Source organism: Hyla sarda, chromosome 11, assembly GCF_029499605.1.
Source record: "Hyla sarda isolate aHylSar1 chromosome 11, aHylSar1.hap1, whole genome shotgun sequence".
Classification (NCBI taxonomy): Eukaryota; Metazoa; Chordata; class Amphibia; order Anura; family Hylidae; genus Hyla; species Hyla sarda.
In genome coordinates, this window is record NC_079199.1 from 44,316,085 (window position 1) to 44,336,105 (window position 20,021).

Sequence of the window (20,021 nt, forward strand, 5' to 3'; positions counted from 1 at the left end):
CAGGATCAGATGGCACGGAGGCAGATGGGGACCTGGCGGCCATCATGTAAGCTGATCCGGACCCTGCAATTACCTTGAGGTGGTCCCGATCAGCATGGGCCACCAACTGCCCATAGAGTAGACAATAGACTAGGAGCGGCTACCATTTCTTCAAGCTATTAGCTGCGGCCCCTGGCTGACGAATCCAGCAGGGGCCACATGCTACCGAGCGGCATGACATTACAATCCTGCTCTCATGCGGTTTCCCCCCTTCCAGGTTGTACCTATATGGCCTGTAAAGGGAAAGGGTTAATAAGAAATTTCAGCTCTATTGTACTTCTTAAAGGAAAACTGTCAGAATAGACACCCACACAAACCAGTGGTACTGCCTGGTAGTGCGGATGAAGCTGGGAAAAATGAAGCTTACAATGTCTGGATCCGTTGCTCCGTTCATCTGATATCTCCTTCTTTCTGAATATGCAAATTAGCAGTAAGTGGCACAGGCGGGGTTACGATTCAGCCTTCGGACACTGTGATATCAGCACTGTTTCTTCAGCTCTCGGCCCGGCTAATCATTATTCACTGCCTCCCTCTGCCTCTCCTCCTCCACCCCACTCTGTAATCTCATTTACTGCACATGTACAGCCTCCTGGCTACACCCGGAAGCAGCCTCAGAGCGGCTTCATAACAGGCTTCATAACCGCGCTGAGGCTGCTTCCGGGTGTAGCCAGAAAACTGCACATGCCCAGTAAACATGATTACAGTGCGGGGAGGCGGGGAGAGACGGAGGGAGGCAGTGAATAATGATTAGCTGGGCCGAGAGCCAAAGAAACAGCACCAACGTCACAGTGCCCAAAGGCTGAATCATGTGGGAAAGAAAGCGTTTGGATGAGTTTGATGGCGCCAGATCCCAGGAAACCAATGAGCCAAAAGTTTTGGTAAAAACAAATTGGCTTTATTAGTACAAAGTTTAGGGATGCAACACATAGGTTTCGAACTCGGGCCGAGTTCTTCGTCAGGCAGGGGGTATTACAGGTTCACATTTGGACTGATTTGAATACATACAGGTACATGCCCAGTTACAAAAGGTTTGTGTTGCCCCGTAAACTTTGTACCAATAAAGCTAATTTGTTTTTACCAAAACTTTTGGCTCATTGGTTTCCAGGGAAGTCTTAGCGTTTTGGTTCTTATATTTCTTAAATATTATTGTATGCCACCAGTTTTTCTACCATTAAGATAACATTTATTTTCTGTCTTTTGGCAGATACACAGATTAAATTATAGGAAGTCGATTTTAATGGTGGAATTATTTTTTTGTTCTCAGCATATACTGAATAGCACAACCCACACAGAGAAAGGTCAACACTGAAGCCACCAGGCAATAAAAACTGAGATTGTAAAACTTGTACAGTAGGGCAGGAAATATAAAACTGAAGCCATAAATAGATTTCTTTTTTTAACTATTTAATGTACAGATTGGGTGTACATCCGTATACAGAGATATTTAGTCTGTAGGTTTTTGTTTTTTTTTAATAAAGAGAGAAGAAAAATCATTATACCAAGCAGCTAGGAGGAGAGGAATTACATTTTATAGGCTAAGCATAGTATAGCTGTGTGCATGGAGCCATTAGGAGTGTTCCCCAACCGATGACATTTTAGTGGTAGCAAAACTACAACTTTCATCATGCCCTGACAGCCTTGTGTGAGCAGAAAATCGGCAATGTATAAGAGTACAAGCAAGGTGTACTATGTGCCTTTATACAATTGTCCCAGTCTTAAAGGGGTACTCCGGTGAAAACCTTTTTTCTTTTAAATCAACTGGTGGCAGAAAGTAAAAAAAAATTTGTAAATTACTTCTATTAAAAAATCTTAATCCTTCCTGTACTTATTAGCTGCTGAATACTACAGAGGAAATTCTTTTCTTTTTGAAGTTCTCTCTGATGACATCACGAGCACAGTTCTCTCTGCTGACGTAATTATAATAATAATAATGCTTTATTTATTGTTGTTCTTAGTGGGATTTGAACCCAAGTCCCCAGCACTGCAAGGCAGCAGTGCTAACCACTGAACCACCATGCTGCCCTTAGCATGCATCTGCTATGCATCTGCTATGCATGGTTGCTAAAATGGACAGAGATATCAGCAGAGAGCACTGTGCTCGTGATGTCATCAGTATTCCAAAAAGAAAGGAATTTCCTCTGTAGCATTCAGCAGCTAATAAGTACTGGAAGGATTAAGATTTTTTAATAGAAGTAATTTACAAATATGTTTCACTTTCTGCCACCAGTTGATTTAAAAGAAAAAGGTTTTCACCGGAGTACCCCTTTAACTGCCTTGCATTCCACATCCAGCCATTATTAGCACATTAAAGGGTTAATGGAAGTAATGGAATGAAAGTGTGCCACAAAAGATGCCAGATAGAGATGAGCGAACTTACAGTAAATTCGATTCGTCACGAACTTCTCGGCTCGGCAGTTGATGACTTTTCCTGCATAAATTAGTTCAGCTTTCCGGTGCTCCAGTGGGCTGGAAAAGGTGGATACAGTCCGAGGAGACTCTTTCCTAGCCTTTTCCAGCCCACCGGAGCACCTGAAGGCTGAACTAATTTACGCAGGAAAAGTCATCAACTGCCGAGCCGAGAATTTTGTGATGAATCGAATTTACTGTAAGTTCGCTCATCTCTAATGCCAGACAATAGGATTTACAGCCACTCCATAAAACATGTTGCCCCTCATTGACTCTTCAATCTGCTTCCTGAGGCAACATACTTATCTTGTCTCATGGCAGATATGGCCAAGGGTCAAGTAACTAGTTGTTTAGTCCAGTTTTATCTTAAAGGGGTTGTCTAGGGTGCATAAAATGTCTTACTTGTTCTGCTCCCTGGTCCTTATTTTCGCCCTCTGCATGTCTCACAAGTATACAGTACCTTCTCAGACGAGGGTGACAGGGGGGGCCGGTTGCAATTCTCACATGAAGGGAAACCATGAAAGCATGCAATGTCCAATAGCAGCAGAATGTTACTGCAACATTGTGCAGCTATTGGTCATCGCTGTGATCGCAACTGGAAGCTGAGATCTCACGTCTTGGAAGGAATACTTCTGAGACATGCAAAAGGTAGCAGTGAGGAATGTTGGGAAGTAAAAGACCATTTCTGCTCCTGGGACAACCGCTTTGGGTGTCAATGCTGGTATTGTATATTGAACTCATATGTTAATGATTATTTGGATATTTACGTAATTATAGTAAGAGTTGTAATGAATAAGACACTGAATAATGAATAATAACACTGTGTCATGTTTAGCGTAGGGAGTAAGGAATCAGGGAATCACACAGGGAAGACCACGCACAACCACTTCAGTTTTTAAAAGGGATGTCCCTTACAAAATTGATGGCCTATCCTTGGCATAGATCGATAGGGGTCTGCATTTTAAAGAGGCCATGGCACTTGGACGAGCCCTGCAGCCTTTTGAATGTTTACTACTGTTGATCCATGCATCATATACTATTCACCTGAATGGGACGATGCTGCAGTACTTTGCATCAATGCTACTAATTATATGTTTGCAAGGAGAAGAAATCATTGAAGAGGTTATAGGACTTGCAAGGGCAACTAAGCCTCTTTAAACAGCTTTTTGTTGGTGCCATTGTCAGCCCTTCCTCTGATCTAACGCTATCAATCAATTTTTTAATCGGGAGAGAAAAGCTTCAAAAGAGACGCCGGCTCCACGTGGCGCAGGACACAGACAGCAAGTAGGTAAAAGCCAAGGTATTTTATTTCCCAGAATGCTTTCTGAGAAATAAAATACCTTGGCTTTTACCTACCTGCTGTCTGCGTCCTGCGCCACGTGGAGCCGGCATCTCTTTTGAAGCTTTTCTCTCCCAATTACCAGTACAGGCCAGAGGGCTGTGGACACTTTTAGACCACACGCTCACCATTGTTGTGTATGTGGGTACACAACCTTATCAGGTGAGCGACTTACATGTCTTTTTAATTTCCACGTAATCCTCTTTTATCACACCACGGAGTGCTGCCACTTCCATTCTCAAATCAATTTTTTAAGTCTGGTCATGGTAGGATCAGTAAGAAATTTTCCCCAGGAATAGATGTATTATAATCACAAGGAGGAAAGAGTGGTATTTTTACTTTTCACAGGAAAAAGCCATATCTGAACAAAAATGTAGTTTGTTGGTCAAGCACGTTTTTTTGCAACATTTCTAACTAAGGTATTCACATCGGCGACATTCTAAATAAAAATACATATGACTAGATCAATTGACAGCATGTGCTAATTCTCATTGAAGAGATCTAATGGTGCATGGAAAGTTATTTAGTCATTGTTGCATGGATAAAAAAAAGATTATCTCTACTGCAAAAGGAAAAGAGACATCTCATACTTTCACCATCTCCTCCAAAAGGAAGAGTCACCATGAGCTTCTCGGGTTTATCTAATGAAAGTTCTTTTTCCTTTTGGAGAAGAGCTCATTTACATACACTATGTAAATATATAGAATTATTTTTCTGAATGCTGATTAGTGATGAGCTGCATTGGCCATATTCGAATTCGCGATATTTCGTGAATACATAGATGAATATTCGTCCTTTATTCGCGAATTTCATGTATTCGTTATATTCGCATATGCGCGTATTCGAGGAAGAAAACAGTGAGGGGGTGGGCAACTTTACAATAAGTTGCTAGGGATGTTGTTGATAACCGCTGACAAGTGTATTTGCATCATTCTAATTAGCCCACAAGTGAAAAGAAGGAATATGCGAATATTCACATATGCGAATATTCACATATGCGAATATACGCAAATGCGAATAGTCACATATGTGAATATGCGCATATGCGGAAAAATGAATATTCGCAATTTCGAATATATATAGCGAATATATTCGCAATATTCACAAACTTGCGATAAAAATTCGAAATGCGAATATTCGCGCCCAACACTAATGCTGATATTTATTTGGGATAAGGAGGATTTTATTTCTCCTTTTTATGTACTAATGTCTACCGATTCACCTCATTCACACCCTCCCTGCGTCTCACTTGAATTTGAAAGACATACATTCTTTCTTTCAACTATATTATGTAACTCCAGATTGGTGTTTGTCCTTAAAAAATCCCCATATTAGGCCCTTTAGAGCATTGTGGACTAATGGATGTCTTAAATCATTTGAACTCCAATATACCTAAACATCTGCGGGACAATACAGGGTTGGCTGGTAACCTCTTTAGATATTTAATGTTAACAAAATTAATGGATTGTAATTAATGGCTAAGTGCAAAACTCAGTGAAGCTCAGGAAGGTGGTGAAGAATGATCTTCCCAAGTGACACGCAACTTCATCAAATATACAAGATAAATATTCCCCTTTGTTGGTGTTGAATAGTTTTCAGATTCTATTGTTGTGGGGACAGGTACAGTGTTCATTAGACTGTTTTTTATCTCCGGATATTTTACAGAAGCTGGTATGAAATCACCGGAGGTCTGGCTGTCTAATAAACAGTTTCTTCAGGTCTATGGTTATATTGTAAAATATACAATTTAACAGGCTCAACATTTAGAAGTCTTACTAGTATCAATAGTGTATATACCGTAGAGTAGAACTTCTGTCACCAGAGGAACTGTTGTTCACAAGGGGATGGGACCAAGGGTCATGGAAAGAGGGTTGATAGGGAAACTAACATCAGGCCATTTTATCCTGCATAGCAAACCCAGTCCCTAAATGAGGGTCCCAATCTGATTTTCATTATGAGATTTCCTCAAAAGAGCCCCTACCTTCTAGCCAAAGCTGCTCCTAAAATGGCAGCAAGAGACACGTCTTGGTTTGGCACCTGGTGTATCTCTAGATAAGAGGTTTAACACAAGCTTTACAAGAACATAGATTGATCATTGTTATAGGATTCCTTTTTAGAAACCCTACCTTGTCACTCAAATCTTCTATATCTATTCATAACACTTCCTTGTTATAAAATCATCTTGTCCCCATCTAACCTAAGAAACACAATATACTGCTGTGCAAATGACAGCAACTAACAAGTCTTAGTTTGGCACCTACTGCATCATAAGATGTCAGGCTAAACTCAACCTGTGCGAGAGGACTGGTATCCCTGCCCTATACTCTGGTATGAATCTTCATGGTCTCTGTTGATCATTGCATATGATATTACTTATATGTGTAGATTTGTAGGGAAGATATAATTAATCTCTGTTGCCCTGTAGGAGATGTCAAGCTATTGCCGTGACCGTCAGCACATTATAACATTCTGCTTCAGCATTATACTGAGAGAGTGCGGAGTGGCATATATTATGCTCTTGGTGCCTTCAGGTCAACAGCTGGGAATTGGAAACTTTTTGTGACCCCTCTGAATATTATTTATATGAGGAGAATTTCTGATAATGAGAATTTAAATGAATGCAATTCTTTGTGTTACTCACCTCTCCCCGGTCCAGTGCCAGGTCCTCACTGGCTAACCTCTGCAATACCACATCTTATGTCTGTACTGCTTCACAATTCCTGGCCAAGGCTCTCCAAATGCTCTTTGGTTTCTGCTTTGAGATGTCATGGCAATAGTCACCTCCTGCTGTCATTGACCCTGGTGGGTGATTTGAAGAAAACACCAGCTCTACCACCTCAGCTGCTGATTTATATATATATTTGTTTTTGCAGTATCCCAATACCTGACCTACCTGCTACTGAAGAATATAGGTTGTAGTGCGGCATTAGATTCACCAGTCAGTATAATCCTGCCCATGGTACTATGAGTCTAAACATGATTAATATGTACTGTATGCCTTTATGCTGCTTGATGTGTGCATACACTGAGGTATATGGTTGTGCAATAGTTAAAAAGAAGCTGACATTCACCCCCACTAAATGCAATACACAGGGTTAGAGTGCGAGTGATTTAGATTACAATGAGGTATCACTTACTTGAATCCACAATCTGTCTTTGCACAATGGAGGCAGGACTCGGCATGCTGGGTATGCTAGGTCCTGACTCCATTGCACAAAGCCAGGTATTAGCAATGGAGGCTAATACAACGAGTATCTCTCAAACTAGACTGTGGATCCGGGTAAGTGATGACTCATTGTAATCCAGTTCACCCGCACTATACCACATGTATTTGGTTTAGTGCGGGTGAACCATCTGTCAGCTTCCCTTTACATTCTCTGGGCTGCCATTGGTGCTCTGGTGGAAATCTTTAAAAGTCATGATCAACATCTCCCAAAGGCTTCTACAAGCCTCTAGAAAGTTTTGTGGGAGGAGTCTCCAAGTCCAACCTTCTATACCCAGAGGGCTTGAACCAGTCTTGTCAGTCTTAACCCAACTCAGTGAGGGAGCTCCTGTGAGCTTCTCTTTGCTAGCAAGCCTGTTGTGCAGAAGCTTAATTAACCCTGGCTGCGCCAATGCATCCAGTTCTAGTTCCACTGTTACTCAAGTTAGCTCTGGATCATTTAATATGAGCCATGGCATTGTGTGAAGGAAATATACGCCCACAAGCTGCATTTAGTCAATGGGTAAGTGGTATCTACTACAAACCTATATTCTAAGATTTGTTTTAGTCAGAAGAGAGAAGTTCAGCAAGTGATCTTCTGCATTGTTAGGATTCGGCTAGCTGGATGTGGATCCTCTGTGTCAGCGAGGGATTGGCGTGGACCGTGTCAGTGGACCGGTTCTAGGGTTGCTACTGGTTTTCACCAGAGCCCGCCGCAAAGCGGGATGGTCTTGCTGCGGCGGTAGCAACCAGGTCGTATCCACCGGCAACGGCTCAACCTCGCTGACTGCTGAGAAGGCGTGGGACAGAAGGACTAGGCAGAGGCAAGGTCAGACGTAGCAGAAGGTCAGGGCAGGCGGCAAGGTTCGTAGTCAATGAGGATAGCAGGACATCTGGAACACAGGCTTTGGACGACACTAAACGCTTTCTCTGTCACAAGGCAACAAGATCCGGCAAGGAAGTGCAGGGGAAGTGAGGTAATATTGACAGGGAGCAGGTGGAAGCTAATCAGACTGATTGGGCCAGGCACCAATCACTGGTGCACTGGCCCTTTAAATCTCAGAGCGCTGTCGTGCGCGCGCCCTAGAGAGCGGAGCCGCGCGCGCCAGAACATGACAGCCAGGGACGGGTAAGTGGCTTGGGATGCGATTCAGGAGCGGGCGCGTCCCGCTATGCGAATTGCATCCCCATCGCGAATATCAGTGCAGCGCTCCCGGTCAGCGGGTCTGACCGGGGCACTGCAGAAGGGAGAACGCCGCGAGCGCTCCGGGGAGGAGCAGGGACCCGGAGCGCTCGGCGTAACATGCATCTTCTGGACTCTTAGTGGACTTCTCTGCTTGTCTTGGGAACTGCACAGAGTAGAATAGGTTTGCTATGGGGATTTGCTTCTACTCTGGAGAGTTCCTGAGACAGGTGTCATCAGAGAGCACTTAGACAGAAAAGAACCACTCAACTTCAGCAGCTCATAAGTACTGAAAGGATTAAGATTTTTTTATAGAAGTAATTTACAAATCTGTTTAACTTTCTGGAGCCAATTGATATAAAAAATTTTTCCTGGATAACTCCTTTAAACTATTTCTGCACTACATTCCTAAAGCTACACTAAAGAGGGTTTGAAGCTAACACTAGAGACTTAAAAAACTGCCCTCACTAAAAGCTACACTATAGCCAAAACCATTGTCATTATCATGTGCCTTAACAAACGGTTTCCTGTATTGGCTTGCACAGAGGAATTTTCTTAAGTAAAGTTATTGTTTATGGGTCAAGTTTACACATGTGTTGGGTCCGAGTTGCACTTAACATAAAGGCCGCACCTGCACCCAGATATCACTATAGAGTGCCCCAGGAACAGAGACTACTCTCATATGTGTAGGGCTCCCATGTCTGGTGCCCAGGGTTTAGCTATGGCCATAAAGCTACCATGATACCAATAAGTATATCTGGAGTACTTCAACTCCCATTTGGCCTTACACTACTACGTCCATCTCCCATATTCTACTTGTACTTGGCTTTGACTTCCTGGATTTTGCTACCATTTGACCCTTGGATATTTCACCTTGTTGTTTTACTTCTGGTTCTTACCTGATGATTCCTGACTAGGCTTCTATCTCATCCCCTTACTTGCTGCCTCATTGACCATTTTTCTGATCACTAACCTTTTTTTCTGTTGTTGACTGCACTACTGCTATTTCAATCTTCCTGCCATCAGTCAATTAAAACTCTGAGAACCATAACCTGGAAATCTGACTGGGAAAGTCCATACCACTTTGCAGATTTTAGAACAGGGAGATTCCTTAGAATGCACATTCTAGTCTACCAGCTCCAAATTTAGAGGGTGTAGCTTATAGGGTCTACATCTCCAGTGTAAAATATAACATTCCAACGTAATTATTACAATACTTCTAGGTTGGATCATCACTTTGAGGAATAAAGGTTGACCTACAGTGGCCTTCCACAGATATTTCTATCACTTGTAGTCATTTGCACAAACTTTCTTTTTGTATGCAAACGCTGGGGTAAAACAATAAGATATTGCATTGTTCTAGACTTGCTCAGCAAATATTGTAAAAGCAAAGGGACCTTGCTTCTTTCCAAGCTACTTGGTTCAGATTTGACATTGTGTGGCCATATACATTTTCCCAAATATTAGCATTTGTTGATCATAAGAATAAACTTACAAGAATATCTGCTTCTAAGAATACCAAGAAGGGCAAAAAACAAACTAACCGGGGGTCTGCACATTGCTCACGAGTCACGACAGCTGAAACCTACAGGTCTACACTTCATACTAACAAAATAAGGTTAATGGCTGGTCATACAGATCCTTCAGTAGTTGACAGAGAATAGTACTTATTGCTACTTTCCACACAACCGTTTGCTTCATAGAAATGGTATTCCTATTAGTAGATGGTGAGTTATGGACATGAACATGGTTAAGTGTTTAAAATTGAAATGCAGAATTTTTGAACGTTTACCTCATGGACTCGTACCTTTTCTGTATCAATGCCTTTCGACATGGACCACGTTGATACAATGTAATCCATGACCCTTTCGCTAAGGCCTTTAGGAACTTGGTAGAGTTTGAGGAAGTCACGGACATTATTCAGCACCTCATGATAACGGTTGGTGTTGGCATACATTTGCTGGAAAATGGTGGTCACATTTCCAAAAATAGTTGCATAAAGGAGAGCTGAAAGAGAAAGGTCAAAGTCAGCTATAAGGGGAACAGTTGACATTTCCTTTTTTTTTTTTTTTCTCGTAATTAAGATCACGTAATTATTAAATTGAATTTCAACACCCTAACATTTAAAGGAGTAGTCCAGTGGTGATTCAGTGGTGAGCAACTTATCCCCTATCCTAAGGATAGGGGATAAGTTGCAGATCGCGGGGGGTCCGACCCCTGGGGCCCCCCGCGATCTCCTGTACGGAGCCCCGACAGCCCGCTGGAAGGGGGCGTGTCGACCTCCGCACGAGGCGGCGGCCGACACGCCCCCTCAATACAACTCTATGGCAGAGCCGAAGCGCTGCCTTCGGCAATCTCCGGCTCTGCCATAGAGATGTATTGAGGGGGCGTGTCGGCCGCCGCCTCGTGCGGGGGTCGACACCCGCTATCTCGGCAGAGAGCCGGGGCCCTGTACAGAGAGATCGCAGGGGGCCCCAGCGGTCGGACCCCCCGCGATCTCAAACTTATCCCCTATCCTTAGGATAGGGGATAAGTTTTTCACCACTGGACTACTCCTTTAATAATTCAATATTACCATGGAATTAACATTATAAAAAGAAAATTCAAGGTACTTGACTTGTTTCACAAGGGATTGTAACATTTTGTACTACATCCATTTGTATAAACATGATTCTGTCTTTTACAACTTCTAACAAAATTATTCTACATTCAGCTTTCTGTCATATGTTTTTATATATCTTTTCAGGGGTCAGAGCTCAATTCTTGTAATACAGAACTCTATATTCCCTGTCATTAAAAGAGTCAGTGTAAAAGCCATCAAAACGGCTGACAGTCCTATACAGGGGTTAGGGGGTGGAACAATACCTGTTGTCCTGGTTATGCATTGTTTAATTTCCTAGCTTTATAGAAGTGTGCAGAAGGCATTGCAACAGATAACCCCTAGGGGTCTATCAATCCCTCCAATGTCAAGTGTCATAGGATTAAAATGTAACTTTTATTGAAAATGAAATAATAAAATATTATTATTAATATAAAATAAAGTGATTTAAAAACACAGATTATACAATCTGCTAATCTGTCTATCAAAAAATAACTTAAAAAAGTGATCAAAAAGTCATATGTACCACAAAAAACAAGCCCCCAACCAGCTCCTTCAAGAAAAAAAAAAAAAAAAAAAAAAAAAAGTTATGGGTCTTGGCATGTGGCAAATTTTTTTTCTCTTTAAATGTTTCTATTGTGCTTAACTACTAAAACTTAAAAGAAATAATCCATATAAATGTGGTATTGCTGTAATCATAGTGACCGACAGATTACATTTGTAATGTTATTATTACTGCACAGTAAAAAGTGTTAATTTAAAACACAAATATAATCAATTTTTTTCATTATCCCCTTAGAAAATTATTATTTAAAATTAATCAATAAGTTAGGTGAATCCCAAAATGGTTCCATTAAAAAAGTAAACATTTTTTTTACACAAAAACAAGCACTTAAAGGGGTTATCCAGGAAAAAAAACTTTTTTTAAAATATCAACTGGCTCCAGAAAGTTAAAAAGATTTGTAAATTAAAAAACAAGGAGATTGTGCAGCTCACAATTAACTAGCCGAGGTAAGGAGATTGTGCACCTACACCAGGTGCTGGAAATTTAAAACAATATTTTCAAACAGTAACCAACCCCTCAAGACTAGTACCAGTTGCCCGATACATGGATGCAAAATAATATAAATAAATAGCTGGATCGTGCTTCAAATATAGGATACAATTTTATTAAAATATATAAAATGTCAATTGATGTAACTTAGCCTCGTTGCACAGGGCCCTTGTGCCGAGGAAAAGAAATACATACACTTGCAATATATAATAAACACCAATATTTAGTATTTATACAAAAATATAAAGAATATAAAAAAAGATATAGTAAAATATGTCACTTTCAATAGTCCGGTAACAGAAAATCCAGAGATGTGTTAAAGTCCCGTAACTGATATAGAATCCTTATATATTGAAAGGAATGGGTGGGTTAATAATTACCAGCTTGAATAGAGTCCCACTGTAACGTCTCCTGAGGACAACTGATGAGGTCCGCAAATCTCGGGTGGTGAAAAGACGCTGGCATGTGTCACCACGGCGGTCTGCCTGCCACAGACCAGTGTGAATGATAGCCGCTCCCGTGATCTTTTGCTGTAGTTGGAATCTTAGCGGTGCAGATCTCGTGGTATGCGCGCTTATGCGCGCGTAGAATCTACACGCGCATAAGCGCTTAACTACATGAGGCACGCCGCACACACTCCGACCGCTGCCCTGAACACACCGCTTTATTCCACCAACCAAGGACCTTCGGCATACCTGCAAGGCCGGTGCCATCCGTGCCAGCCACGGACCTTGCAAAGAAGACATCTCCAGCGCTACCCATAGCGCTATACACAACGTTGCCGGACACAGGAGACATAGACTGTTACTGCCGGAGGCCTGACACCTCCGTGCCACATCACTGAAACAGCTCCTCTGTCGATACCAGCAATACCAGCGGCCGTAAGGGTGGTGAGTGGTGCTGTGCACCAGACTCGGTTATTCTCCCTATTCTTCACATTTCATCAAGTGAATCTGTGAGACAGTTTGTTATACTGTACTACCAACGGCTGATACATTGTTTATTGAGAGTGGATACTTAATATCTCCACATACTATGACCGCAACTGTTACAATAATCTGCTATTTGATATAGTGTATTCAGCTCCAGGCATCACTTTGTGCTTTTAAGAGACTGAGCAGTGAAAGCACACTGATAACTGATCATTATTGATTTTAGCATTGAATATGTGATATTGAATTATAGATGCAAGTTTTTTCTTTTTATTGAATCATTGATCTATTGATATTATACAATTTTTTATTTTTTACTATTTACGCTTGGTTCTTTGTCCTATGCAAGGGCCCTGCAGGGACACTAGATACCAGCGAACACCATCACCTTTTAATACATTTATTGTATTTTAATTAATACCTGGATCTTCTTCTATTGTCCTTATTTCTCCAGCTTTTCCTTACATATACCTTGAGGACTGGTACCTAGTTGATTTATCAACTAATTTATTTTCTGTACTGTATAGACCTTTGGGTGAAGGTAACACCAGTTCACCTCAGGTATATTTACCCACTGAGTGAGCTACACCTTCTTTTTCCTAATTTACAAATCTGTTTAATTTTCTGGCACCAGTCGATTACATTTATTTTTTTTCCCACCGAAGTGCCCCTTTAAACATCCAAGGTTAATAGAGGGGTGGTCTCCAGGATAGGACTGCTCACTACTATTTAGAGTGAAGAGTGGCAACAAATATGATCTCTCACTCTAGAGGACTCAACAAGTCCATTCAATATATTGACAGCCCATTGAGTTTATTGAGAACCGTGTAATGCTTCATTTCTCCTGTGATGGCGCTGCAGGGACAGCGAACTCTTATTTAACACTATGGGCCTCATTTACTAAGCTGAAACCGACCAGCTTTTGTCTGTTTATTCTGTCTGAGACGTGTCTGCGCCAGTCTGCCCCAGTGTGCGACAGTGTGTGTGTCACGATGCCGGCTGGCAGGAGGTGGATCCTCTGTGCCAGAGAGGGATTGGCGTGGACCGTGCTAGTGGACCGGTTCTAAGTCACTACTGGTATTCACCAGAGCCCGCCGCAAAGCGGGATGGTCTTGCTGCGGCGGTAGTGACCAGGTCGTAACCACTAGCAACGGCTCAACCTCTCTGACTGCTGAAGATAGGCGCGGTACAAGGGAGTAGACAAAGGCAAGGTCGGACGTAGCAGAAGGTCGGGGCAGGCAGCAAGGATCGTAGTCAGGGGCAACGGCAGGAGGTCTGGAACACAGGCTAGGAACAAACAAGGGAACGCTTTCACTAGGCACAAGGGCAACAAGATCCGGCAAGGGAGTGCATGGGAGGAGATCAGATATAAGGAGTGCACAGGTGAACACACTAATTAGAACCACTGCGCCAATCAGCGGCGCAGTGGCCCTTTAAATCGCAGAGACCCGGCGCGCGCGCGCCCTAGGGAGCGGGGCCGCGCGCGCCGGGACAGGACCGACGGAGAGCGAGTCAGGTACGGGAGCCGGGGTGCGCATCGCGAGCGGGCGCCACCCGCATCGCGAATCGCATCCCGGCTGGAGGCGGTACCGCAGCGCACCCGGTCAGTGGATCTGACCGGGGCGCTGCAGCAACGAGGATGAGGCGAGCGCTCCGGGGAGGAACGGGGACCCGGAGCGCTCGGCGTAACAGTACCCCCCCCTTGGGTCTCCCCCTCTTCTTGGGTCCAAAGAACCTGAGGATCAAAAACTCAATTCTTTCGTGATGAGGTCCGATGCACATTAGGAGGGGTTCCGTGCGGTAACGCACGGCACAGTCCAATCTTTCATTGTTAACACAATTGATGTAGAGGGGTCTGGCGAGACTGGTCACAGGGATGTTGAACCTGTTGATAAGAGAGGCCAAAAAAAAATTTCCTGCAGATCCGGAATCCAAGAAGGCCATAGTAGAGAAGGAGAAGGTAGAGGCAGATATCCGCACAGGCACAGTAAGGCGTGGAGAAGCAGAGTTGACATCAAGAACTGTGTCACCTTTGTGCGGAGTCAGCGTACGTCTTTCCAGGCGGGGAGGACGGATAGGACAATCCTTCAGGAAGTGTTCGTTACCGGCATAGTACAGGCAAAGATTCTCCATGCGGCGTCGTGTCCTCTCTTGAGGTGTCAAGCGAGACCGGTCAACTTGCATAGCCTCCACGGCGGGAGGCACAGGAACGGATTGCAGAGGACCAGAGGAGAGAGGAGCCGGGGAGAAAAAACGCCTCGTGCGAACAAAGTCCATATCCAGGCGGAGCTCCAGACGCCATCCGGAAAAACGCATGTCAATGCGAGTGGCAAGATGAATGAGTTCATGTAGGTTAGCAGGAGTTTCTCGTGCGGCCAGAACATCTTTATCGTTGCTGGATAGGCCTTTTTTAAAGGTCGCGCAGAGAGCCTCACTATTCCAGGACAACTCGGAAGCAAGAGCACGGAACTGAATGGCGTACTCGCCAACGGAAGAAACACCCTGGGCCAGGTTCAGCAGGGCAGTCTCGGCAGAAGAAGCTCGGGCAGGCTCCTCGAAGACACCACGGACCTCAGCGAAGAAGGACTGGACTGTGGCTGTGGCAGGATCATTGCGGTCCCAGAGCGGTGTGGCCCCAGACAAGGCCTTTCCAGAAAGGAGACCACGGCAGAGTCTAGAGTCCTCATCAAATTTGTCCGGCAGGGACAAGCAGGGGTTAGGAGCGGCCGGTTGCTGCGGAGGAGTTGCAGGAGCCGGCGGAGGAGATGGTTGTTGCAGCTGCTGTGTCTGTGACTGAAGTTGCTGTATCTGCGGCAGCAGCTGCTGTATCTGTGACTGAAGTTGCAGTGTCACGGTGGTCAAGTATGCCAGCTGGTGATTTCGTTGGGTGATCTTTAGGGCTTGCTGGGCGATCACCGTGGAAATGTCGGCAAGACTTGACAGCGGCACCTCAGCGGAATCCATGGCCGGATCTACTGTCACGATGCCGGCTGGCAGGAGGTGGATCCTCTGTGCCAGAGAGGGATTGGCGTGGACCGTGCTAGTGGACCGGTTCTAAGTCACTACTGGTATTCACCAGAGCCCGCCGCAAAGCGGGATGGTCTTGCTGCGGCGGTAGTGACCAGGTCGTAACCACTAGCAACGGCTCAACCTCTCTGACTGCTGAAGATAGGCGCGGTACAAGGGAGTAGACAAAGGCAAGGTCGGACGTAGCAGAAGGTCGGGGCAGGCAGCAAGGATCGTAGTCAGGGGCAACGGCAGGAGGTCTGGAACACAGGCTAGGAACAAACAAGGGAACGCTTTCACTAGGCACAAGGGCAACAAGATCCGGCAAGGGAGTGCATGGGAGGAGATCAGATATAAGGAGTGCACAGGTGAACACACTAATTAGAACCACTGCGCCAATCAGCGGCGCAGTGGCCCTTTAAATCGCAGAGACCCGGCGCGCGCACGCCCTAGGGAGCGGGGCCGCGCGCGCCGGGACAGGACCGACGGAGAGCGAGTCAGGTACGGGAGCCGGGGTGCGCATCGCGAGCGGGCGCCACCCGCATCGCGAATCGCATCCCGGCTGGAGGCGGTACCGCAGCGCACCCGGTCAGTGGATCTGACCGGGGCGCTGCAGCAACGAGGATGAGGCGAGCGCTCCGGGGAGGAACGGGGACCCGGAGCACTCGGCGTAACAGTGTGCCTAAAAAACCCAACAAACCCGAAAAGGGGCGTGGCTGGTCCAAAAGGGGGCGTGGTTTCACAACCTGACCGATTTACTATTGAATTCACAGAAAATCCTGTGGGTAAATGGCTGGAAATATCGACCTAGAAAAAGCTGGTCAGAAAATGTTCCCGACTTTTCCCAATAGTAAATAGAGAGGAATCCGGCAAGTCTGAAACAACTTTACCCACTAGTAAAAACCCGAAACTCTTAGTAAATGAGGCCCTTTGTTGCAAAGTTCCCCCGCAGATGACACTGAGATGCCAGCTGGAGGAAACATTTTGATCAGATTATTGCCACAGATCCTTGAAACAAAAAAAAGGCGTGCGAACAGCATACTTATCAAACAGTTGTCCATGACAGACAAGCCACTCAGGCCCTGCACTAGGCAAAACACAGTGTTAGTTCTTTATTGGCGTGTTCTATTAAACAGAAGGCCAAAAATGAGTAACTAGATCACTGATGGCACTAGATCACTGATCTCCTACCTGTGACTCTCCAGCTGTTGCAAAACTACAACCCCCATTATGTCTGGACAACCATGGGCAGTCAAGGCATGATAGGAGTTGTAGTCTTACAATAGCAGGACAGCCATAGGTTGCGTAACATTATTCTCCAGCAGCGGTCTCCAAATTGCAAACATCTAGGTGTCACAAAACTACAACTCCCAGCATGACCGGACAGCCAACGGCTGTCCGGGCATGCTGGGAGTTGTAGTTTTGCAACAGCTGGAGGCACCCTGGTTGGGAAACACTGATCTAGACCCTTGGTCTCCAAACTGTACAAAACTGAAAATCTACAACTCCCAGCTTGCCTGGACAGCCATGTGCTGATCCGGCATGTTGGGAGTTACAGTTTTGCAACATCTGGAGGTTCACAGTTTCGAGACCACTGCTCTAGATCATCTGGGAAAGGACCTATCACATTTTCTAGGTAACATCCTGCAGATGTTTAGCATAGACCTTTAGGCTGATTCCCTAATGTGCATTGATGCAGTAAACTGCATTATGGATGATACAAGTGTATCGGGATAAAAGTGGTAAAAGCCGAAAATAAAAGAGAGAACACACTAATGGCTGCCACACAGTGGATTCTCATTGATGCCTTCATACGCCACTACATCATTATATCGACATGTCTTCTGGTAAAATATGTGACTACCGGTTGTATCCCCGGAAGCTACATTAGTCTTGTCCTGATAAAGACCATTACAGAGTCCCACGATCAGTACCTCCTGCTAAAATGTCACTTATCTCTGCTATAGGAGCATTAAACACTTCATTGTTTCCCAATGGTAAACCTTCCTTTGATCTCCCTTCTGAGCCTGATGGATGAGTTCTATATTAACCATACACAATGATGAGCCACTTCTCCTATCTGTTCACATTTCAACCTAGGTGCACACTAAAGTAGTGATGAGCAGCATTGCCCATATTCAAATTTGCGATATTTCGCGAATTTCGCGTATTTGTTATATTTGCATATGTGAATAGTCGCATATTCGAGGAAGGAAACAATGCGGGGGTGGGCAACTTTACTATTGGTTGCTAGGGATGTTGTTGATAACCTCTTACAAGTGTATTTGCATCATTCTAATTGGCCCACAAGCAGGGCCGCCATCAGGGGGGTACAACCCATACACCTGTAAGGGGCCCGAAGCTTGAGGGGGGGCCCGGCCGACCCTGTCCTTTTTTTTTTTCTTTTTTTTCTTTTTTCTTTAGTTCGGCAGTGAGTGACTGTGTCTGTCACTCACTGACCGCTGGGGGGCCGCCACTGTACACTGCTCCCTGACTGATTGACTGACAACATACAGTCAGTCAATCAGTCAGAATCCTTTAAAAAGGCAGCGGGCCCCTTCAAACGCTGGGCTGGCCCTACCGGGGGACATATGATGGGGCAATTGGGGGGGTGCTTCCTAATGTGGGGAATTTATGCTACCCTACCTAATGTGGGGAATTTATTCTACATTACCTAATTTGGTGAATTTATGCTACACTACCTAATGTGGGGAATTTATGCTACGCTACCTAATGTGGGGAATTTATGCTGCGCTACACCTAATGTGGGGAATCTATGCTACACTACCTAATGTGGGGAATCTATGCTACACTACCTAATGTGGGAAATCTATGCTACACTACCTAATGTGGGGAATCTATGCTACACTACCTAATGTGGGAAATCTATACTACACTACCTAATGTGGGGAATTTATGCTATGCTACCTAATGTGGGGAGTTTATGCTACACTACCTAATGTGGGGAATTTATGCTACGCTACACCTAATGTGGGGAATTTATGCTGCACTACCTAATGTGGGGAATTTATGCTACGCTACCTAATGTGGGGAATTTATGCTACGCTACCTAATATGGGGAATTTATGCTACGCTACCTAATGTGGGGAAACGATGCTACCTAATGTGGGGGAACTGGTGCCCACCTAATGCAGATTAATTCGAGTTGCAGTACAATTTCATGGCATAGTACATTTTTTTTTTTGGGGGGGGGGAGCGGGGGAGTGGGGGCCCAGGCACATTCTTTGCACAGGGGCCCTCTGCTGTCCGTGTCCACCCCTGGTCTAGGAATAGGCTGCATCACTCTTTATCCATCCCCTGAAAGAAATCTCTCCCCCTGCCACACTGGTCCATCAACCCCCGCCCCTCTCCTCCACCCTATTGCTCCTTTCAAAAGAAAAATTACAGTTCACACAGTGCTTCTTTCCTCACTGCTCCTGCCCGGCAGCACTGTGTGTGCCATTAAGACGCACACAATATTTAATATGGAGTGACAGGAAGGAGCCAGTAGCTTCATCCTGTCACTCCAGCCCGGGCTTCCTGTGTGGCAGCAGCTTATCAAGAGGCTGTCCGTACAGGAAGCAGAGAGAAGAGGAGCGGCAGCAACTGCAGGGGAACGAAGGAAAGGTGAGTGATTTTTTTTGAAAATTTTTATGAAAATTTTTATGAAAATTTAGCATTTTTCAAACGTTGAAATTCTCTGCTTGTAAGGAAAATGGATATTCCAAATAAATGTTATATTGATTTACAAATACAATATGTCTACTTTGTGTTGACATCATAAAGTTGACATGTTTTTACTTTTTGAAGACATTAGAGGGCTTCAAAGTATAGCAGCAATTTAAAAAAAAAATTCACGGAAATGTAAAAATCTGAATTTTTCAGGGACCAGTTAAGTTTGAAGCCTTTCTGTGAGAAATACCCCATAAATGACCCCATCATAGAAACTACACCCCTCAACGTATTCAAAATGACATTCAGAAAGTATGTTAACCCCTTAGGTGTTTCACAAGAATAGCAGCAAAGTGGAGGAGAAAAATCAAAATCTGCATTTTTTTTACACTAAAATGTTCTTGTAGCCCCATTTTATTTATTTTTTTAAAAAGTGGTAAAAGGAGAAAAAGCCCCCCAAAATGTGTAGCACAATTTTTCTTGAGTATGGAAATACCTCATATGTTGACATAAAGTGCTCCGTGGGCTCACAACATGGCTCAAGAGGGAAAGAGCATTTTCTAGAGATTTTTTAAAACAAATTTTGCTG

At 44.3% G+C, this 20,021-nt stretch overlaps 1 protein-coding gene across 5 annotated transcripts in view; it reads right to left on the reverse strand.

The window, feature by feature from the left end:
- The window catches only part of KCNH5 (potassium voltage-gated channel subfamily H member 5), a 403,943-nt gene that overhangs the window by 89,359 nt on the left and 294,563 nt on the right, over positions 1-20,021 (reverse strand). For 4 of the 5 annotated variants that reach the window (XM_056545665.1, XM_056545664.1, XM_056545662.1 and 1 more), the window contains one exon: positions 9,962-10,176. In XM_056545665.1, coding sequence (XP_056401640.1) covers positions 9,962-10,176 — 215 coding nt within the window. The remainder of the gene's footprint in view (positions 1-9,961; positions 10,177-20,021) is intronic. The other variant, XM_056545666.1, reaches the window with a different exon arrangement.